This window comes from Esox lucius, chromosome 18 (assembly GCF_011004845.1).
Source record: "Esox lucius isolate fEsoLuc1 chromosome 18, fEsoLuc1.pri, whole genome shotgun sequence".
NCBI classification, from domain to species: Eukaryota; Metazoa; Chordata; class Actinopteri; order Esociformes; family Esocidae; genus Esox; species Esox lucius.
In genome coordinates, this window is record NC_047586.1 from 2,201,228 (window position 1) to 2,225,800 (window position 24,573).

Sequence of the window (24,573 nt, forward strand, 5' to 3'; positions counted from 1 at the left end):
ATCTTCAGTGCTGTTTTACTGTCGGTCTGACCGCTGCTGTTTGAAGCACACTTAAAATGTGCATCAATAAACTTGCCGTTTCTATTGAATTCAAACTGAGAGTAAGACGGAGAGCAAAAGATCGAGAGAGGATATGTAGGGGATGTGAAGTGGATGTATACAGTCTTTGAACAGGTTTATAATATATTACGATCGGTATGTTTCCATGGTAACACAAGCATAGTATGTTCATTGTGTTGGAGTCTGAGAGGACCAGTTCAATCAGCCAACCGGATGTCTCCCACGGACATTAAACATCCTACAGGAATGTTACATTAGGAAAAGGGTCCACTGATCAATATCTAGTCTGTTTATTAGTCCTTGACAGGGCCTGTTCAGATACCCGCTCACATAATGTTAACTAGCGCCTGCCTGATATGTACTCAGAGAGAGAGAGACACTTCAATGTAACACAAGAACACGTGAATCCAGTGTCCCGGTTTGTTCGGTTCTGGCCTGTTGGAAGGCTTGGGCATACCGGGGTGGCCAAGAGGATGTAGTGTTTCTACGAGTGAGAGGAGGAGATGCCATTCTCACTGGCCTGGAAGAACATCAGCTCATCTATGGATGGATGGTCTCCACCTTGGCTTTCATCACTGCTCACCCTCTTCATCTCCCTCTACTATCCTTCTATTCCATTCAACTACTGCCCCCTGTCCCCCCCCGTCCCTCCCCTGTCCCTCCCCTCCACCCCTCCCTCCTCCCTCCACCCCTCCCTTCTCCCTTCCACCCCTCCCTCCTCCCCTCCACCTCTCCTTTCTCTCCTCCACCCCTCCTATCTCTCCTCCACCCCTCCCTCCTCCCTTCCACCTCTCCTTTCTCTCCTCCACCCCTCCTATCTCTCCTCCACCCCTCCTTTCTCCTCTCCACCCCTCCTTTCTCTCCTCCACCCCTCCTTTCTCTCCTCGACCCCTCCTATCTCTCCTCCACCTCTCCTTTCTCCCCTCCACCCCTCCTTTCTCCCCTCCACCCCTCCCTCCTCCTCTCCACCCCTCCCTCCTCCCCTCCACCCCTCCCTCCTCCTCTCCACCTCTCCCTCCACCCCTCCTTTCTCCCCTCCACCTCTCCCTCCTCCCCTCCACCCCTCCTTTCTCCCCTCCACCCCTCCCTCCTCCCCTCTACCCCTCCCTCCTCCCCTCCACCCCTCCTTTCTCTCCTCCACCCCTCCTTTCTCCCCTCCACCTCTCCCTCCTCCCCTCCACCCCTCCTTTCTCTCCTCCACCCCTCCCTCCTCCCCTCCACCCCTCCCTCCTCCCCTCCACCCCTCCTTTCTCTCCTCCACCCCTCCTTTCTCCCCTCCACCTCTCCCTCCTCCCCTCCACCCCTCCTTTCTACCCTCCACCCCTCCATCCTCCCCTCCACCCCTCCCTCCTCCCCTCCACCCCTCCTTTCTCTCCTCCACCCCTCCCTCCTCCCCTCCACCCCTCCTATCTCTCCTCCACCCCTCCTTTCTCCCCTCCTCCCCTCCACCCCTCCTTTCTCTCCTCCACCCCTCCTTTCTTCCCTCCACTCCTCCTTCCCATCAGAGTTGTATTTCTACCAGGCCGTGAGCGTTGCAGTCTTGTTTCTGGAAAGTTCTCTGTTGGTGTTGAGACGTGTAGCCCTGTAGCCTCCATCTCTTCCATGGGCTCATTAAAGCAGACCGAGCCCAGTTCGTGTTGCTTTTAGAGCAAACAGCTCAGTTGCCACTTCATCCATCTCCGTGAGCTCCCTGTCCTGGAAACTGACTTTTTCCAGCAGTTTACAAGGGAGGGGGGCATGGGCTGGGGGGTAACCTGGCACTGATGGCCACTCCCCCAATCCCCCTTCTCACGTCCCCGCACAGAGACAGTGGACGTGATTTCAAAACAGTTTGGATGCTGTCTGTGACTCGGTAGACGGGAGCTGATCCGGGAACGATATGATTCATCACAGAACATCACTGGCCTCCGTGAATACGACCATACATTTCAGGAAGTCTGTAGTATTGGTGAGAAACATCTGCAAGTCATGACAGAAAGAAAGTGACCTTATCAGAAGCAGGCAAATTCGCTATGAACCAAACCGAACCAAATAGGAGCAAACAGAATGAGATTAAGAGGGACATTCCTGTCCAATTCAAACTCATGTTTTTGTTGGAAATAATATTGTGAAATGTGCCCTGAATACAACCCAGTCTTTTGACGGGATATTGTCCAACAGAGAGTCAGAGCAGATACTAGAACAACACTGCCATCTGCAGGTCAACAACTCCTATATCCAGGACTAAAGGTCACCTCCATCCAGTTCACACCCATTATATAACTCCTCCCACTCCAGTTCACACCCATTATATAACTCCTCCCACTCCAGTTCACACTCATTACCTAGCTCCTCCCACTACACTTCAATACATCAGTGGGGTTTAACCCTGAATAAGGTAACCATCCTGTTACCAGTGGGGTTTAACCTTGAATAAGGTAACCATCCTGTTACCAGTGGGGTTTAACACTGAAAAATAAAGCAGTGTGCCTTTGTGAGTGTATCTAAACATTTCACAAGCATCCTTGAAACCCCAGACCAGTAGACCCATTAGATCAGTAAACCCACTAGACCAGTAGACCGGCAGACCAGTAGACCTGTAGACCTGTAGACCAATAGACCCTGTAGACCTGTAGACCAATAGAACCTGTAGACCTGTAGACCAATAGAACCTGTAGGCCTGTAGACCAATAGACCCTGTAGACCTGTAGACCAATAGACTCCGTAGGCCTGTAGACCAATAGACCCTGTAGGTCTGTAGACCAGTAGACCTGTAGACCTGTAGACCAATAGACCCTGTAGACCTGTAGACCAATAGAACCTGTAGGCCTGTAGACCAATAGACCCTGTAGAGCTGTAGACCAATAGACCCTGTAGACCTGTAGACCAATAGACTCCGTAGGCCTGTAGACCAATAGACCCTGTTGGTCTGTAGACCAGTAGTCCTGAAGACCTGTAGTTCTATAGTCCTGTAGGCCTGTAGACCAATAGACCCTGTAGATTTGTAGACCAATAGACCCTGTAGACCTGTAGACCAATAGACCCTTTAGGCCTGTAGACCAATAGACCCTGTAGATCTGTAGACCAATAGACAATGTAGACCTGTAGACCAATAGAACTTGTAGATCTGTAGACCAATATACCCTGTGGACCTGTAGACCAATAGACCTTGTAGACCAATAGACCCTGTAGACCTGTGTATCTGTAGACCAATAGACCTGTAGCCCCAATAGATCTGTAGATATAGCCATGTTCAATGTAAGCATTCATACACAACTAACACGCTTCAGTATGTCATGGCAATAACGATGCGATTACACGCTAAAGAGAGAACGTGTAGAGGAACACGCCTGGAGGACCCAACCTAAACCTACTAACCACTAGAAAGACACGCCATGGCTGTTGTAATAACATCACTGCTCGTTCCAATTGGCACTCTATTCCCTAATTAGTGCATGACTTCGGACCACAGCCCACAGGATATAGGACTCTACATAGGGTACCATTTGGGACTCCCATGACTCTGTTTCCATAATACTGCTGTGTCATTTGTTCCCGTAACACATATATCTAAATCCCATCTGAAAAGCATGTCTGATTAAAACCTCTGCCTGGGCTCACTGGGGAGGTAATGTTACTAACAGCCCTGCTGTCTGGAGATGTGAGTAGAGGATACATCTGGGTCATGGGGCTGGGTTTAGGGTCATGGGCTGGGTTTAGGGTCATGGGCTGGGTTTAGGGTCATGGGCTGGGATTAGGGCTGGGTTAAGGGTTGTGGGGCTGGGTTATGGATTATGGGGCGGGGTTATGGGTTTATGGGGCTGGGTTATGGGCCTGGGTTATGGTTTATGGGGCAAGGTTATGGGTTTATGGGGCTGGGTAATAGATTATGGGGCTGGGTTATGGGTTATTAGGTTGGGTTAATTTGGTCAGGAATCTGAATATTTTTGCAAAGCATCTTGTGTTTTTTTCTTTTAAAGTCTTATCTCCCTCTCTGCTGTCTGACTGTGTCTCTTGCTTCCCTATCTATGTTCTGCATCGCTGTCTCCCTGTCTGTTTCTGTTCTGTCTGTCTCCCTGTCTGTTTCTGTTCTGTCTGTCTCCCTGTCTGTTTCTGTTCTGTCTGTCTCCCTGTCTGTTTCTGTTCTGTCTGTCTCCCTGTCTGTTTCTGTTCTGTCTTTCTCCATGTCTCCTTCAGTCTGTCTCTTGTCTTTATGTGCCCCATCTGTCTGTGTCCCTCTAGTGAAGTCTCTTGTCTGTCTCTTTAGTCCAGTGTCAGTCTTTCTGGTTTCCTGTCTGTCTCTTTAGTCCAGTGTCAGTCATTCTAGTCTCTTGTCTTTCTCTAGTTTCCTGTCTGTCTCTTTAGTCCAGTGTCAGTCTTTCTGGTTTCCTGTCTGTTTCTCTAGTCTCCTGCTTGTCTCTAGTTTCTGGTCTGTCTCTCTAGTATTCTGTCTGTCTCTAGTTTCCTGTCTGTCTCTCTAGTCTCATGTATGGACCTACAGGGGAACCACAGTCTTGTCTCACACCCTGGCAGAGCGCCTGGCTAAACAACTTCGCTGCCACAGACAAAAACAAAACCCAGTCTCTGGCTCTCTTCCCTCGAAATAAAAAATTCATTCTTCTTACATTTTACATTTACGGTCAAGCGTGAAAAGGACATGTGTCAACTAACTTTTTTAACGTTTTGCAATTTTTCTGCTGCCGTGGCAACTCTGCCAAAATTCCTCTACCGCTTCTCCCTCCCCCACACCTCCTCCCCTTCTCCCTCCCCCACACCTCCTCCCCTTCTCCCTCCCCCACACCTCCTCCCCTTCTCCCTCCCCCACACCTCCTCCCCTTCTCCCTCCCCCACACCTCCTCCCCTTCTCCCTCCCCCACACCTCCTCCCCTTCTTCCCTCCCCTCAGCGTCTCTAGCTCCGATGTTGATTATTTGACTTTTTGTCTTTTCTTTCTGTGTCTCCAGGCACACGGCGGAACTGGGCTTTAAATAAACAGCTCCACCCCCCGCAATGAGCCATTTAGTGTCTCCCTAACTCACTGTGTTGGTGTGTCTGGTGTCTCCCTAACTCACTGTGTTGCTGTGTCTGGTGTCTCCCTAACTCACTGTGTTGCTGTGTCTGGTGTCTCCCTAACTCACTGTGTTGGTGTGTCTGGTGTCTCCCTAACTCACTGTGTTGGTGTGTCTGGTGTCTCCCTAACTCACTGTGTTGGTGTGTCTGGTGTCTCCCTAACTCACTGTGTTGGTGTGTCTGGTGTCTCCCTAACTCACTGTGTTGGTGTGTCTGGTGTCTCCCTAACTCACTGTGTTGGTGTGTCTGGTGTCTCCCTAACTCACTGTGTTGGTGTGTCTGGTGTCTCCCTAACTCACTGTGTTGGTGTGTCTGGTGTCTCCCTAACTCACTGTGTTGGTGTGTCTGGTGTCTCCCTAACTCACTGTGTTGGTGTGTCTGGTGTCTCCCTAACTCACTGTGTTGGTGTGTCTGGTGTCTCCCTAACTCACTGTGTTGGTGTGTCTGGTGTCTCCCTAACTCACTGTGTTGGTGTGTCTGGTGTCTCCCTAACTCACTGTGTTGGTGTGTCTGTGTGTGTTTTATGCTCTATACACCATGTCTATTTCACAATAAACTACTGCAGGTCGCGGCATGTTTACACTAATCTTCAATGGTTTAAAACTCAGAAACACAGACTGACAGGCAAACACACAGAGAGATAGAGATGCAGACACACAGACAGGCAAACACACAGACAGATAGACAGATAAGAAAACACACAAACAGACAGACAGACAGGCAAACACACAAACAGGCAGACAGACAGGCAAACACACCGACAGACAGACGGGCACACCCAGACAGGCAAACATAGACAGACAGACAAACACACAGACAGATAGACAGATAAGAAAACACACAAACAGACAGACAGACAGGCAAACACACAAACAGGCAGACAGACAGGCAAACACACCGACAGACAGACGGGCACACCCAGACAGGCAAACATAGACAGACAGACAAACACACAGACAGAGAAGCAGGCAGACACTGTGGTAATAGACTAGAGAGGCTGATGTTGGACAGGGTAAATTGATGATAACCAGTTAAGCCTGACATCATACCAGGGGATTTGGTGACAATAGGTTCTGAGTTACATGAGAGGAGTCAGAGAGATTCAGTAGAGTCTGAGGGACAGGAGAGGAGTCAGAGAGATTCAGTAGAGTCTGAGGGACAGGAGAGGAGTCAGAGAGATTCAGTAGAGTCTGAGGGACAGGAGAGGAGTCAGAGAGATTCAGTAGAGTCTGAGGGACAGGAGAGGAGTCAGATTCAGTAGGGCCTGAGGGACAGGAGAGGAGTCAGATTCAGTAGGGCCTGAGGGACAGGAGAGGAGTCAGAGAGATTCAGTAGAGTCTGAGGGACAGGAGAGGAGTCAGATTCAGTAGGGCCTGAGGGACAGGAGAGGAGTCAGATTCAGTAGGGCCTGAGGGACAGGAGAGGAGTCAGATTCAGTAGGGCCTGAGGGACAGGAGAGGAGCCAGATTCAGTAGGGCCTGAGGGACAGGAGAGGAGTCAGATTCAGTAGGGCCTGAGGGACAGGAGAGGAGTCAGATTCAGTAGGGCCTGAGGGACAGGAGAGGAGTCAGATTCAGTAGGGCCTGAGGGACAGGAGAGGAGTCAGATTCAGTAGGGCCTGAGGGACAGGAGAGGAGTCAGATTCAGTAGGGCCTGAGGGACAGGAGAGGAGTCAGATTCAGTAGGGCCTGAGGGACAGGAGAGGAGTCCACAGAGAGTAACATAAGAAACTCAAGCTCTTTTGTCTGGAGGATAAACTATCTGCAGGGTTGGTTTTTGTGGTTCAGGATAACAGAAAAAGCATGATTACATCCTCATAGATGACATTATACAAAGTAAACCATAGGTTGGTATTTCTCAGTGAATGTGTTTGATGGAAATCTCTGCTTGTTTTATAACATTGAGAACAAAGTGAATAAAAGGTGTGTAAGTAGTAAATTTGTTATGTTTGTTTTTTTATTTATCCAAGGTAGATTAAAAAAAATCCAAGAGTCTGTAAACATGGTACTGGATGGGGCTCATTTTGTGGATACAGATCGATCCTGGTCTAGGACTAAAAAAATAAATCACAATGACGTTCGCAACATTTTTGGTCATCTGTGCCCACGAATTTGGCCTCAAGAATGTAAGTTACGGGCATTATATTGAGAAAGTGATGAAACACTATGAGATGTGAAAAAGATGCTATGAGATGTGAAATTCAGGTTCAACGTACATTTTTGTTTGAGATAACAATATATATATATATATATATATATATATATATATATATATATGATATTGTGTTTCCGTATTCTTTGTTGACATCTGTATGTTTTTTTTTTGTTTTATTGTCCTCGATTGTTTTATTCTTTGATTTGAATGACAGTGAATCACAGTGTTGCACTGGTGCCACCTGCTGTTCAGGATGGGTACTTCAGGATGCAGTCTCCTGGTGACGGACATCACCCATTGAAGAACAAACCGGACCAGATGAGGCCAGAAACATGACACATACATAAAATGACAATCAATCAACTTTATTTCATGAAGCTAAAGCTCTGAAGGGAAGACATTACTGCTTGTCATTGTATTTACTGTTGTTTTTCCAGGTAAATATGGGGAGAACACATTCTTATATTCACAGGAAAAAAGTTAAGGGTTAACTGTCTTGCTCAGAGACAGGACACAAGGATTTTCCACCTTGTCCGCTAGGGGATTAGAACAAGCGACCATTCGTTTCTTGGCCCATCCCTCTTGAACACCAGGCTGTCCTGCCACCACTCCGTCTCTACGACATCAGAGCTTGAAACATCAGAAACATATCGGAGATGCCGTTTGTTTCAAGAGTGCATGGGTCAGTCATTTAATTCCGTTCACAATCAGTGATCTGTTAGTTGAAGCTGGAATCCACATTAGTCTTTACCATGACTGATTCCGGCCATGATGCCAAACCCGAATCCCCTAATATTTCAGAGAGACTGCTGGCACAAAGTGATCTGTGGAATGAATTTTCGGGGCCAAGCAGAAATTTAGAATACATTTCTAAAACAATAAATGTGTAAGTTTAATGAGTTGCGCCAGTCTATACTATGGTCTGACCCCGCCCACCTCCTCATCACGCCAACAATAGACCTTTGTTTAAAAGCACTTCCTCGTCCAGGCGCCAACACCTCTCCTCCTCCGCCCCTCCATCCACGAGCAAAGGCTTTTACCCAACACCGTAACACCCACAGGCACAGATCTGGACAGTCCTAGGAGAGATGGAAATGGATCAGATGGACGGACGGCCGCCCTCAAGCCTTCCAGCCTAATGAGAGAGAAGGGACAGCGGAGGTGAGGAGGAGGAGGGGGGGATGAAGAGGGATGGTCTTCGAAGCCTGGAATGGAAGCCTCTATTTAAAGTTGTCAGCACCCGCTGACCCCCCCCTCCCTCTCTGGAACAGAAGATCTGCTCCACCAGTGATCGTCAGTGCCTGCCAGGCAACGTTAACCCTTTCCCAGACACACACAATAAAGACAGGACCCAACACTTCATCATATGACTGAGGGGAACCCCAGTGGGCACCCTGTTCTCAATATGCAGTGTAGTACCGCACAGGCTAAAGTAGTGTACTATAAAGGGAATAGGTTGCTAGGGCTCTGGTCTAAAGTAACGTACTATATAGGGAATAGAGTGGTAGGGCTCTGGTCTGAAGTAACGTACTATAAAGGGAATAGGTTGCTAGGGCTCTGGTCTAAAGTAACGTACTATAAAGGGAATAGGGTGTTAGGGCTCTGGTCTAAAGTAGAGTACTATATAGGGAATAAGGTGCTTTGTCTCTGGTCTAAAGTAGTGTACTATATAGGGAATAGGTTGTTAGGGCTCTGTCCTAAAGTAGAGTACTATATATGGAATAAGGTGCTTTGTCTGTGGTCTAAAGTAGTGTACTATCCAGGGAATAGGGTGCTATGCATGACGGGTCCTGGGTGTGTTAACGGGGTGATGGACGAGCTGCAGAGCGTTAGTCGCGGTTAGCGTTTCAGAAGACAGAGGCGAGAAGGCCGAGGGTGTCTGTGAAAATATTATTTTATTCCAAGCGCTCCGAGCATTCATTCCAGAACACACAGCGTTCCAAACCACACTGGAGCCCTACGCCTGTGTCCTAAACCACAGCCAGCCCACTACGCACGGCGCACCACTTCCAACCAGAGCCAGTGCACTACGCAGGGCACAGGGCACAATTTGGGACGCAGCCTACATTTCAGAACAGGAAGGGCACGGGCTACAGACAGGAAGACAGAGTCAAATGACAATTTTACCCTGATTGGACGATAACATTTTAGGACGCAGAGTTTCTTAGGATCATGTCCCATCTCTTATTCAGAAAGGATCTCCGTGGACCTCGGCCGATCTAGGATCTGCCAGTATAATCGTACTCGTTATGATCTAAAAGGATAAACTGATCCCAGATCTGCATGTCTGGTGTAATACCTGAACAGACAGGAACACAATCTACATTAATGCTCTCTGAATGTGAAATCATTTCTTTAAGCTCTAGACCAAACCAACGGACACCCCCTGTCCCGGTGCTGCTGGTGTCCTTGCCTGTCATTGCTGCCAAGCCAAATAAGTGAGGAGGTGTTGGCCTGGTAGCACAATCAGAAAGGCATTCAGGCTAATCAACAGCTCAAGGTTTAACAAGGTTAAATGTACTCAACACCTGCTGGAGGCTGAGGTTTAGGCTTTTGATTTCATATCATGATGACGTCAATTATTCTGTTCCTACTTGGCTCAGAACTTCCAAATTTCCAAATTTAAGGCACATCGTTAAAGAACATTTCTATTTTAAAACTGGCTCTGATGAACAACCAAAGTCACAACATAGCAACAACAAAGTCACAGGTTGGACTATACTGGGGATAGGGTGATATCCTAGAGAAAGTAGTGGACTATATTGGGGATAGGGTGATATCCTAGAGAAAGTAGTGGACTATATTGGGGATAGGGTGACATCCTAGAGAAAGTAGTGGACTATATTGGGGATAGGGTGATATCCTAGAGAAATATGCTCATACATACAAGCTTTTCTACTTGTTTGCTCTGTTAGCTCCAGAGTCAAAAACATTGTTAAAAATATATTATGAAAATGTATTTCTACAGGTCATACTTTTGCAAATCAACTCACTAATAGCATAGCTGTTTGATTGGTAAGATACTTCCATTAATTTATAAGATCCTTCCACTGATTGGTAAAATGTCTACTGCCAATAGGGAGAATACAGCAAAACTACACAGAATCCATTAAAGTTCAGCCTTCGAATTGTAATCTCTAAACTCATTCAACAGTGTGTTATCAACAACATATCAATCAATACATTAATCAATCAATATAGCAGTATGATCAGCAGCCAGTCTGTGATGTCAGGAGGCATTATGAATGAATACAAGCCACTGGCCACTCTGCCCACCCTGTGAAAGGGTCATCCCTAACAGATGATGTGTGTTAGAATAGACCAGCAATTCTCATCTCCAGTTCTCCAGTACCGTCGTCCCTGACAACCTCAACTCATTCAAATCATTCAGGGTATTCATGAGTAGCTGAGTCGGGTGTGTCCATTCGGTACAGTAAAAATGTCAGCTGTGGAAGCTAATGGGGTTGTCTCAGGGCATTTGGCGTCCTTCGAATGCAGCCCCTGGCCAGATCAGTCCACACAGCCATCGTACCGCCAGACAGGAGACCACGGGGAGGTCTTGTAGGACTGGAGATGAACAAAGAAACAGGGTAGGAGGTCAAAGTTCTGAGGTCAGGCGTTACTTGGCCAGCCTCTTGGCCACGTCGAGATATGCAATCTCGATCTCGTTGTCGGCGGCGCAAGTGTTGGTGAACTCGTCCCGCGTGTAGGCATTCTTCAGGTAGCGCCACACCCCGCTCAGCTCAGATGGAATCTCAAAGTTACGATATTTTTTAGCAACCACCTGACGACACACAAGGAGAACAACTTACTTTTGGGTATTACAACTGTGTGTGTGTGTGTGTGTGTGTGTACGTCTGTGTGCCTGTCTGTGTCTGTGTGCCCTGTGTGTGTGTGTGTGTGTGTGTGTGTGTGTGTGTGAATGTGTGTTTGAGTGTGTGAATGTGTGTTTGAGTGTGTGTGTGTGCCTGTGTGTGTGTGTGCACATGTCTGTATATGTCTGTGTTTGTGTGTGTTTGTGTGCGCATGTCTGCACATGTGTGTGTGTGTGTCTGCGTGTGTGTGTGCGTGCGTGTCTGCGCGTGTGTGTGTGTGTGTGCGTGCGGGTGTGTGTGTCTGCGTGTGTGTGGGTGCGCATGTCTGTATGTGTGTGTGTGTGCGTGTGTGTTTGTGTGCGCATTTCTGCACATGTTTGTGTGTGTGTGTCTGCGTGTACCTTAACTATGTGTAGTTTGGGGAGGAGGTTGCAGTCAGCCAGTGTGAGGTTGTCTCCATCCAGGAAGCGTCTGGTGGACTCTCTTTCCTCCTCCATAGTGTTAGCATCGACCTCCTCTGGCAGAGGACTCACCAGGTAGTCATCTAACTTCTTCAGAGCTTTGATCAGGCTCTTTTCCAGAGCTACAGGGAGGGGGGGGGGGTTAGTTGTCAGCTTGTAATTTCAAATGTAGAACAGCTTCATAACATCTAGCTGGAGGCAGAACAGCTTCATAACATCTAGCAGGTGGCAGAACAGATTCATAACATCTAGCTGATGGCAGAACAGATTCATAACATCTAGCTGATGGCAGAACAGATTCATAACATCTAGCTGATGGCAGAACAGATTCATAACATCTAGCAGGTGGCAGAACAGATTCATAACATCTAGCTGATGGCAGAACAGATTCATAACATCTAGCTGATGGCAGAACAGATTCATAACATCTAGCTGGAGGCAGAACAGCTTCATAACATCTAGCAGGTGGCAGAACAGATTCATAACATCTAGCTGATGGCAGAACAGATTCATAACATCTAGCTGGTGGCAGAACAGATTCATAACATCTAGCTGGTGGCAGAACAGCTTCACAACATCTAGTAGGTGGCAGAACAGATTAATTCTATCAATAAAGTAGGCTTGAATATAGGTGTGGACTCTGCTTCCATCTAGTGGAAGCTTACAGTGAGACATGACTTTGACATGGTTAGGAGTAAAGCTAAGCATTAAACTGAGGTGTTAGGGCTTAGGTTAGAGGTCAGGGTTAAGGTTTAGCCCAGGAAGGAGTCAGGCTACATGTCATACCTCTGTTGGCATCAGGCTTGGTGTTCTTGATGTAAGCTGAAAATTTGGCAAAGATGTCATTTCCTGCTGTGTTTGACTCTCTCTGCTTGGCGGATAGTTTGGGGTACCTGGGAGGATAAGCACACACACCCACAAGCACACACACACGCCCCCAAGCACACACACACACACGCATGCACACAAGTACACACACACGCACACAAGCACACACACCCACAAGCACACACACACGCCCCCAAGCACACACACACGCCCCCAAGCACACACACACACACGCATGCACACAAGTACACACACACGCACACAAGCACACACACCCACAAGCACACACACACGCACACAAGCACACACACACACACACACACACGCATGCACACAAGTACACACACACGCACACAAGCACACACACACACGCACACAAGCACACACACACACGCACACATGCACACAAGCACACACACACACACGCACACAAGCACACACGCACACATGCACACATGCACACACACACACAGGCAGAGAGAAATCTGGGTTACAGTTTCCCCAACAGATGTATAATCAGGGGTGGATGAATGAGGACTGAGTGAATGAACATGGGTGTTCTCAGTATTTGTCTCGTTCCAGAGGTGAGATGGACATACTTGGGGGGAGCCAAAACATCCTCGAGGAACTCCTCTATCTTGTTGATGTCGGTCTTAACCTCTCCATTGAATGTCAGGAAGGGAGGATGAGTCCCTGGGGCCAAGTTATGGAGGTCTGCTGGCTTCCTATTGGACAGTTAAGAAAGTGTTACTTCCTATTGGTCAGGGTTACTTCCTATTAGTTAGTCAGATAGACAATATTCTTTTCTCATTTCCAGTCAGTTATGAAATTCAGCACTACTGTTGTTTGCTCCTTGGGGTTTCAGGCTGGGTGTTTTGTAAAAGCACTTTGTGACAACTGCTGATGTAAAAACGGCTTTATAAATACATTTGATTGATATTATCTAATGTCAGCATACTGTTAAGGTAAGAGTAGGTCTGCCAAAAGATCTCACTGTGACTTCCTGTTCTCTGTCTAAATCTTAGTCGTAGTGTCTGCCAGAGTTAGCTTTATGTCATACAATTTCTTTCCTGCCCACTATGACTCTATAACATTATCTGTCCCAATTTCCTTCCCTCCTCAGTTGGACTGACACCTGGGAGTGTTGCCATGGTGAAAGTGTTGCCATGGCGAAAGTGTTACCATGATGAGAGTGTTGCCATGGTGAGGGTGATGCCAGTTCCCAGCCACTGGGGTTGGAGGCAGCAATGAGACAATGCAAATGTCATGATGTTTGACCCCAACTCTTGACCCCTAACCCCAGGCATACCTCTTGAGATCGACGGTGGTAACGTTGAAGACCACGCCCTTCAGCCAGAGGATCATGAAAAGGCGCTGGGAGAACGGACAGTTCCCGATGCTTTCTCCATCACTCCCCGCCTGGGAAAACAAAAACAGGATAACGATGGAAGACAGACAAGGAAATGGATGTACCTTTATGAGATCTTATGCTAAAGTCTTATATTCTTATATAGGGAATTCATTATATTAGAATAACATTGAACACGATGTACATGATGAAAACCAAAATATGTTTTTTGTCTTTTATCATATGCATATGATAAAAGACCAAATGTCAAAAATATGAAATATTCTATGTATTCATAAAATAAAATTACTGAAATCAAATACAAAATGTAGCAGCACTCCAAAACACAAAGTTTCCAAAAGCAGAAAAAACACAAGATCCTACATCACAAGCAGACACATTTTCATCAAGTTTTACTTTTTTGGCATATCAAGTACTAACCAATCCTTTGTTCTGTTCCTATAATTGTTAATGCAAAAGGTAGGGATGATTCAAAAAATAGATCTCATCCTAAAGGTCTCTTTGAGATCCCTTACAAAGGTAAATCTCTCCGTGTGTGTGCATGCTGTAGGCAACAGTACACTAACCATGTTACCTGAGACAGCAAATGGACTGAATTATGAATACTGATTCAGTTTTTTGCTTCACCAGCCTCCACTAGACAGTTAGTAGAGTATGGTGTGGGGATCAGGCTAGCTAGCTAGTAGAGGACAGTGTGCAGTTTAGTCTAGCTTTTACTGAAGGCTAGCTTTAAAATTTCTAAAACACTAGCAGCCAGACCAAAAGACAAAACACTATCAGCCAGACAAGAGGGCTAAACAATATCAGCCTGACCAGAGGACTAAACACTAGCAGCCTGACCAGAGGACTAATCACTGTCAGCCTGACCAGAGGACTAATCACTAGCAGCCTGACTAGAGGACTAAACTCTATCAGCCTGACCAGAGGACTAAACACTAGCAGCCTGACCAGAGGACTAAACACTATGAGCCTGACCAGAGGACTAAACACTATCAGCTCGACTAGAGGACTAAACACATCAGCCTGACCATAGAACTAAACACTATCAGCCTGACCAGAGGACTAAACACTAGCAGCCTAACCAATTTTTAACTCACAGAAAAGTAAGCAGTTGTCTATTTCTCCAGCGTTTCTGCGAACCAGTGGACAGCGGGGGGTGGGGGGGTGTCCGGAGACCTTCGTTTGAACCTCATTGACTCCTGTCCAGTAATCACCAGAACACAGTCTGTATGATGAAAGTAGCTGACTGAACGGGACTGCTGTTGTGAAGCTCTCTCTCTCTGTGTTTCTGTGTGTGTGTTTGTAATGAAGCTTCTACCAGTGTATTGTTATGGTCGAGTTCTGTAACACAATACCCTTCTGATTATAATAGCCAATCAAGATCTAGAACACTGAAGACAATACATCAAAAGCTATGAGGGCACATGGACAGCAGGGCAGTGGTCTGACCTTTATTGTAGCTTACTGTGCCAGGCAAATACTAGTGCTAAACACTAGCAGCCCGACCAGAGGACTAAACACTAGCCGCCTGACCAGAGGACTAAACATTAACCCCCCGATCAGAGAACTAAACACTAACAGCCTGATCAGAGAACTAAACACTAACAGCCTGACCAGAGGACTAAACACTAGCAATCTGATTAGAGGACTAAACACCAACAGCCAGACCAGAGGAATAAACACCAGCAGCCAGACCAGAGGACTAAACATTAACAGCCTGATCAGAGAACTAAACAATAACAGCCTGAGCAGAGGACTAAACACTAACAGCCTGACCAGAGGACTAAACACTAACAGCCTGATCAGAGAACTAAACACTAACAGCCTGACCAGAGGACTAAACACTAACAGCCTGAGCAGAGGACTAAACACTAACAGCCTGACCAGAGGACTAAACACTAACAGCCTGATCAGAGAACTAAACACTAACAGCCTGACCAGAGGACTAAACACTAACAGCCTGATCAGAGGACTAAACACTAACAGCCTGATCAGAGAACTAAACACTAACAGCCTGACCAGAGGACCTGTGTGACCAGACAGTGTTACACACCATCAATGAAATACCGCCTCCACCCATGTAACCAGTACCGCCTCCACCCGTGTGACCAGTACCTCCTCCACCCATATGACCAGACAGTGTTACACACCATCAAGGAAACACTGCCTCCACCCGAGTGACCAGTACCGCCTCCACCTGTGTGACCAGACAGTGTTACATACCATCAAGGAAACACTGCCTCCACCCGAGTGACCAGTACCGCCTCCACACGTGTGACCAGACAGTGTTACACACCATCAAGGAAACACTGCCTCCCCCCGAGTGACCAGTACCGCCTCCACCCGTGTGACCAGACAGTGTTACACACCATCAAGGAAACACTGCCTCCACCCATGTGACCAGTACCGCCTCCACCCGTGTGACCAGTACCGCCTCCACCTGTGTGACCTGGTTTAGGTGGTGGGCTGCTAAGGCTTGATAATGTGTAGCCAGTTGGTGACCTTGTACGTCCTGGAGAGAGACGCAGGAGTTTGGTTCTGGTGTGCCTTTTCTATAGCCGCCCACGGGCCACTGGGCTTACAATCACAGACCCAACTGGGGTCAGGATGGAGCAGTCCGGAACTTAGTAAATTGGTTCCTCCTGTGTTTAACACACGGTTGCATTCAACACCCAGTTACGTTCAACACAGGGTTACGTTCAACACAGGGTTACGTTCAACACAGGGTTACGTTCAACACAGGGTTACGTTCAACACAGGGTTACGTTCAACACCCGGTTACGTTCAACACAGGGTTACGTTCAACACAGGGTTACGTTCAACACCCGGTTACACAATCTCAAACAGACGCACACGCATTCTGCCAAGGTGCAAACACGGTCTATCCAGAGCAAACTACAATTCATGCGTCAATCTTAAGGTGACTACAGACAGCCACATACTGTTCCATCCACAAGTACAGTGCCTAGACTGCAGGCTGCGTTACGGTTCCATCCACATTGAGATCGGGACCTCATTTCCAATCTACCCACCAGTTGAGAGTCAGTAGACTGTTACTATGCTATCAACAGCTATGGTATCTGTGTCTGAATACTCTCAGACCGACCTCGGCAGAATGTGCCGCTGCTGAAACTCTAGAACAACTATCCTCTTACATACTTTCCACTACCATCCTACTCAAACACTACACATACACTACACATACACACACACGACAGCTTACAAACTTTCCACTACGCAACACGGATACACACACCGTCACGGCAACAAACGACAGAAAACCCTTGTATTTAAAGTGTGTAGTATATTGCTTCTTTAAACTTTTGTAAAACATGGTCGCACCTGTCATGAACACCTTACCTTGACAAACAGTTCTATCTCAGGGTCTCTGTCTTCTGCATTTGGTGATGTCATGACTGACTGTCGGTCTCTCTCGCAAGATTTTACTTCTCTGTCTGACAGGTGGTTTATCTGTCTGCTTTACTGTAAGGGAGTTTACAGTCCCTTGTAGTTTACAGTCCCTTGTAGTTTACAGTCCCTTGTAGTTTACCGTCTTTGAACGTCTTCAGAATTAAGTGCCATCCACAGTACAGTCTACATCCTGTCTGTCTCTCCGTCTGTTTATCTGTCTAACTTTCTGTCTGTTCTGCTGGTCTGTCTGTTCTGCTGGTCTGACTGGTCTGCTGTTTCCTGCTGAAGGTATATCCGTCTGTTGGTTTGCACTCCTTGCTTTTATTTCCTACATCCTTATTTCCTTCACTCAGGAGGCTTTGTTGTCTGGTGGGTCAGGATGAATTCTGTCAGTTAAATTCCATCCCTTCCACACGTCCTTCTGTTCTTGCTTTTGATTCCTCCTGTCCACCGGGCTCTGGTGACCTGAGATCCAGTTGGATCCAGATGGATCCAGTTGAAATGAGAGAAGTGGCACTAAGGAACGGTTGTGGTCTGGTTCTGATTTGCCCCTGACAACGGTGGCTGCTGACAGGACAGGGCAGCTAACTCTGACTGGCAGAGTGAGAGGGGAGCAACAGGTGCTTGACTACCGCAAGGGGTGGGGTTTTCTACCCCTCCCTCACCTCATTTAGTCTACTGTAAATCTCTCCCTTATATATCTCTCCCCTCCCTCTCACTCTTCCTCCCTTCCTCTCTATGTCTTCTTCCTCTCTTTCTCCCTCCCTCACCTCATTCACCAACTCTATTTCCCTCCTTTGCATCTGTCTGTCAATCTTCCTTCATCCCGCCCTCCGTCCCCTCTCTCTCTCTCTCTCTCTCTCTCTCTCTGTAGCATCACTTAAGATAGGTCTTGTGTCTACTTCCTGATTCCAATCAGGTCAGAGACAGAACCTCCCTTAAAGCTGTGGTCCATCTGGTTGAAGCAGATTTCCAGGGCATTCTCATGCCCAAGGGAGGGAGTACGGAAATGACAAACCTCAATATGGTTTGAATATGGAAACAAGATGAATTGCCTGTTAATGTGTCTAGAATCCTCTAAATCTAAATTCAGATATAAAGAGAGGGAGAGAGATGGACGGCATGTATATTTAATGTCCTGATTGTTCTCCCCGGTAGGCTAACAAACACAGCTTCTGCCTGATCTTACCGGCAGAAAGGAATCCTGTTGCATAATTAATGCTAGGCTTTGGTTTTGGCCTTGAGGGTTCTGAAAATGATGACACAGGAAAACACAGAGTCTTTCAACAAGGGTTGAGGTGCAAGGAGAACCCGGTTCCCTCCTAACTTTTTAAAACACACCCCTGTGGAGAGCACTTAGGTCATGGGGTGTCATCCTAAAGTATGTCAACATCAACAGTTCTGACTGTAACAGATCTGGGATCAATTGCTTTAAGGTGATAGATCATGCTATGAATTTCAAGACTTCTGGAATCATGCTCTGTATTTCAGTACATCTGGAATCATGCTCTGTATTTCAGTACTTCTGGAATCATGCTCTGTATTTCAGTACTTCTGGAATCGTGCTCTTTATTTCAATATTTCTAGAATCATGCTCTGTATTTCAGTATTTCTGGAATCATGCTCTGTATTTCAGTATTTCTGGAATCATGCTCTGTATTCCAGTACATCTGGAATCATGCTCTGTATTTCAGTATTTCTGGAATCATCCTCTGTATTTCAGTACTTCTGGAATCATGCTCTGTATTTCAGTACTTCTGGAATCATGTTCTGTATTTGTGTAACTTTGTTCTACAGTTTTACCCAGGGTCTTGTGGTATTGCTCAGACTGACTCATTACTATCAGTTACTACTTCACTACTCCCTCAAGTATTTCATTACTACTGCTATTATCTTACTAACTTCCTTCCTTCGCTCTTTCTCCCTCTCTTCCTGCGCTGAAGGATTCTCTCTGGACAGAGGACAGTCCCCCCTAGTGGCTGACTGAAATATGTACACCTAAAATAACCCTTGCTGTCTCTGCCAGACAGGCTCTCACCTCCACAGGGATGTCCTCTCTCCAGTGCCATTCGGGGGTGGAGTCACTGGCTTACACGTTGTGCCCCTTTGCTGTCCTTGTGCAATGGAAGACATCTCTGTGGGCTATACTCCACCTTCATTCAGGGTGGTAGCGGTTGGTTGGTCTGATGCTTGGCAAAGGGGGTGGAGTAATTTCCTGCCTGGTTGGCCCTGTCCAGGGTCACCTCTAGACCCCCCTGTCTATCAGCCCTCTCTTCTCCGCTGCATCACATATTATTGTGATGGAGAACAAGGGTCAGTCTGAAAATTATTCTCAGGTATCATTTCAAATCCAAGGAATGCTCTCTAGTCCTTTCCTGGTGTCGTGTTTAAACTGAGGAGGATGTGGGCCATCGGACCCCACCTCAGCACTGACAGAATCATTTGTGGCTGTCCCTGTCCGAAGTCCTCCTGGTTGGGTTGAAGGTCTGGTTTCGTCATAGGCTTTGACCCTAAAAGTGAGTATTTGCTAGCCACATACAGGATATAGTACAGGATATATAGGAGGATATAGTACAGGATAAATAAGAGGTTATAGTACAGGATATATAGGAGGATATAGTACAGGATATATAGGAGGATATAGTACAGGATAAATAGGAGGTTATAGTACAGGATATATAGGAGGATATAGTACAGGATATATAGGAGGATATAGTACAGGATATATAGGAGGTTATAGTACAGGATATATAGCAGGATATAGTACAGGATATATAGGAGGATATAGTACAGGATATATAGGAGGATATAGTACAGGATATATAGGAGGATATAGTACAGACCAACATCCACTAAGCCAGTCAGCCAGACCAACATCTTCTAAGCCAGTCAGCCAGACCAACATCCACTAAGCCAGCCAGCCAGACCAACATCCACTAAGCATGCCAGGCAGAGCAAGATCTTCTAAGCCAGCCAGCCAGAACAACATCCACTAAGCCAGTCAGCCAGACCAACATCCACTAAGCCAGTCAGCCAGACCAACATCCACTAAGCCAGTCAGACCAACATCCACTAAGCCAGTCAGGCAGACCAACATCCACTAAGCCAGCCAGGCAGACCAACATCCACTAAGCCAGCCAGGCAGACCAACATCCACTAAGCCAGTCAGCCAGACCAACATCCACTAAGCCAGCCAGCCAGACCAACATCCTCTAAGCCAGTCAGACCAACATCCACTAAGCCAGTCAGACCAACATCCACTAAGCCAACCTGCCAGAACAACATCCACTAAGCCAGCCAGGCAAACCAAAATCCACTAAGCCAGTCAGCCAGACCAAGATCTTCTAAGCCAGTCAGCCAGACCAACATCCTCTAAGCCAGCCAGCCAGCCAGACCAACATCCTCTAAGCCAGCCAGACCAACATCCACTAAACCAGCCAGACCAACATCCACTAAGCCAGCCAGACCAACATCCACTAAGCCAGCCAGCCAGACCAACATCCTCTAAGCCAGTCAGCCAGACCAACAGTCAGCCACTCTAGTGAATACGTATTCTATTTTATTAACTCCCCAGGGTTTAAAGGCCTCAGCACAGAACAGCTTACAATAGTATAACAAAGACACACATACGTACAGACAGTACACAGACACACACAAACACAAATACACACAGCTCATCTCTCTGTTAATGACTGTATGTTAATAAAGGTAAATGATTGGTAGAATGGTACAGTGTTTTCATATTGTTGTAGTTGGACTAGTGATCATCCCTGTTAATCATATGTAATTGTAGATGAAATTGAGAAACATCCCGGTTGATCTCAATGTTGTATTTGGTCTTGTGAAACAACCCTTATTTCCTCCTCTAAATACTCACTTTATACTGACAAGGTTTGTTTTCCAAGCTTTTGGGAATTGTAAAATGCAATGTAATTCTGACAGCCCATCCATAGGAAGATGAGGCCTTTCAAACTCCTGGCAGAATGATACCACATCAGTGGTTCGGCCCAGCATGGTAGTTTCAACAATGTGGTCTAGGACAGGACCTAGGTAGGACAACAACATTACCAGGTCATGTGGTCTAGGACAGGACCTAGGTAGGACAACAACATTACCAGGTCATGTGGTGTAGGACAGGACCTAGGTAGGACAACATTACCAGGTCATGTGGTCTAGAACAGAACCTAGGTTAGGACAACAACATAACCAGGTCATGTGGTCTAGGACAGAACCTAGGTAGGACAACAACATTACTAGGTCATGTGGTCTAGGACAGAACCTAGGTAGGACAACAACATTACCAGGTCATGTGGTCTAGGACAGATAGGAAGCCAATGTTCAGATGGACATTCTCAGACTCAAACCAGACCTCTTATATACCTATCTGTGTAACTTAATCAGAGTCACCCTGCATGTACATACAATGCTGACAGATTATTGCTGGCTGTGTGTGAGATAGGTCTGTGTGTGCATGCATGGTGGAGTGCGTTTGATAGTACCCTGTGCGTGCACGGTGTAGTGTGTTTGATAGGACCCTGTGCATGCACGGTGGAGTGTGTTTGATAGGACCCTGTGCGTGCATGGTGGAGTGTGTGTGTTTTTCATAGCGATAGTGCTCTGGTTTTTATGCTAGGCAGTGAACTATAGTTAATAATTACCCAGTCGTATCTCTCTGGGTTCGCTTCAAAGTCAAAGAGCACAGTGTATACCCACCACAGGCTGTTTCAAACACAACAGAAATCAGGGGAATAGGGTGTTGTTGAGGAGGTTACAATGTCCTGCCAACCCAACACCTTGACTCTGGGCTGTTATAATGTCCTGCCAACCCAACACCTTGACTCTGGGCTGTTATAATGTCCTGCCAACCCAACACCTTGACTCTGGGCTGTTATAATGTCCTGCCAACCCAACACCTTGACTCTGGGCTGTTATAATGTCCTGCCAACCCAACACCTTGACTCTGGGCTGTTATAATGTCCTGCCAACCCAACACCTTGACTCTGGGCTGTTATAATGTCCTGCCAACACAACACCTGTCATTCTCCAAGGCACAACACATCAAATCAACCATGATGTACGCAAGAAAACACACTCGGATCACAGTGCTTCTCCAGCTAAAGACCAGGACTGATCTGGCAAGCACCAATACACCACAAGAAGTAACAACAGCACAGTGTGGCAAGGTGACCCAATCCCACATCCCCACCACCAACCAGGCGCCACCGAGACACTATTCTTTGCCCTTTCACAGGACACCCGGACACTGCCGGAACTGCACGGAAAGAGGCCCCACGCATTACCGTTTTACAATCGCAACATACAATTACTAAATTACAGCTATAAAATGCAGATGTACTAATAACCAAACAAATAAGGCTGAAAAGGCAAGGTAAGAAATTTTTCGGACCAGTCAGATATAGCTTGCTATTGTGTAAAACATAAGGGTTGGCAGCTCCAATAAGAATGCTGCAAAGAGTGAGTCCGAACTTCAATAGGTACGCAGGCACTTCAGACCCCCTACAACAGACTCAGTACAGATGTTGTACTCCCTCTCTGGATGGAACCTGTACGTCTGTACAGCCATTGATTTCTAGCCCTACCTCTGGACTATTCAGAAGCCCTAGGCCTTGCTTCCTACAGGCTGCAGTGAGGGTCTAGGCATAGCTGTTTTCAGGGCCAATAAATGACCACTGTCATGCAGCCACACCTTAGCGACCTTCAGACTACGTCAGTGAAATGGCTACCTCATCGAATAACCTAAATGACTGAAAGAACTCCCACAGTATATGATGAAGTCGGACTTAGCATTGCACTAACACAGGTTTATGGTTTTATAACCTGTTATAAGACCAAGGGCAACTGAAAATAAACGGTGCTTGTGAGGCAGAATCTTAAAGTGACTGACTAGTGACAAAGTACCTTTTCAAAGGTTTATATTGTGTTAACTCAAAAAATTTAATTGACTTTCCAGCGTTTGTGGCCAAAGCATAAAGTAACATTAAAAACAAGAGCAGTCAGTACTGACAACTAATGGGCTAGTAACAAAAGAAAATATCCTGTTAAGTTGCTAGTCGACCTATATCATAGTTAAAGCCGTTAAAGAATTGTTCCTGGAAATCTGGACGCAAATGGCAGTTTTTAGCAGAGGTTGAGGGGATATTTCATTTTGATAACAGCTTTGCAAATTTTTGAAAACATGTCAGTTCTTGAACAGCCGTTTAATCCTATTCCTACCGCCTGAGATGGTTGGAGAATTTCTAGGAGCCTATAGCAAATGATATATTAATATTCTGCAGTCGTCTATACTGTCATTTTATATATTTGGCTACTATGAGACAATTTACGGAAACTGATTATTTGTCTTACCTTGACGAACAAAGATATAGTGGGTTGGCTGGCATCGACAGGAGCGGGACTATCCTGTTGTAGCGTAACGGCCTCCAAACTTTCAAAATTCTTCAGACTGTAGTCCACCGGCTCCTCGTCTTCTTTGTCGCTTATACTATTTTCATTATGGCTGAAAGCATCTATAAGCCCGTCCGCGAGCCCGATATCATGCTTGGAGGAAGAGGACGAGGATGATGACCGTCTCGAGCCTTCTTTGTCATCACGCACCTGGTGCACTGCCTTCTCAGCCCCGGACGCTACAGCCCCAACCTCGACCGCACACATCTGTTCACCTTTCCCTTTCTCATCCTCATCCTCGCTGTCGCTGGATGAAGACGAAGAAGCTCCATTAATTTTCTCCCTTTCCTCTTTCTCTCCTAGGACAGGCACGACCCGGGTGTCCATGTAGTCCAGCGAGGAATGCTCTTCCCCCAGGGACGAGTGCACCTGTAACTCGCTGTACAGCGGATCTTTCACCTCACTCGCGGCTTCTTGTTTAAATAATAGGTTCCCGGCTTCATTCGGTCTTTCAGTTTGCTCGTACACGTTCCCCTCAGCAATAGTTTCGTACACATTATCCATGATGCCCGCGTCGCGGGGTTGCGGTCGAGATGTCCGTTACAAGGTGCTGCAACCAACTTGCAAAGACTGACTGGTGGCTTGCCAGTAGGTGCAGTCGGCTTGTCCTCTCTCTCACCCCCCACCGCTCATGCACCACACAGACACACTCTCTTTTTTGGCGTACCTGCCCTCCCCCCCCCCCTACCCCCCGAACTTTGATCCTTCAGTCCGGTCCCAAGCGATTCATGCCACCCCCCGGCTGCTGGTAAGCGTTAAAGGCTTTTAAATTGTGCCTGCGCTATTATACAGTGTTAACTTATAATCACTCCCTTGATTAGGTGAATCGGATTATTAGTTCAGGGCTACAACTAACTTGTTGAACAAATGACGTCCCTGGGGAGAGTTGAGAGCCACTGCGGCAGATGAACTAGTCAAAACACCTCAATTAAGGCTTGAACTCTGCGGTAGATTAACGGTGA

General features: G+C 46.8%; 1 protein-coding gene across 2 annotated transcripts; it reads right to left on the reverse strand.

Annotated features, from left to right (window-relative positions):
* Window positions 1-9,138: 9,138 nt before the first annotated feature.
* On the reverse strand, window positions 9,139-24,277 carry LOC105017981 (chloride intracellular channel protein 5). Of its 2 annotated transcripts, none has more exons than XM_010883056.4 (6): window positions 23,513-24,277; window positions 13,676-13,785; window positions 12,966-13,091; window positions 12,325-12,431; window positions 11,479-11,660; window positions 9,139-11,046 (listed from the first exon to the last, which is right to left on the reverse strand). In XM_010883056.4, exons 1-6 carry the CDS (start codon window positions 24,113-24,115, stop codon window positions 10,882-10,884), a joined length of 1,293 nt encoding a protein of 430 aa, XP_010881358.1. In that variant the 5' UTR covers window positions 24,116-24,277; the 3' UTR covers window positions 9,139-10,881. The 2 variants fall into 2 exon arrangements, with proteins under 2 accessions (XP_010881358.1, XP_010881359.1); XM_010883057.5 differs by lacking the exon at window positions 23,513-24,277 and adding an exon at window positions 17,096-17,739.
* Window positions 24,278-24,573: the final 296 nt, after the last annotated feature.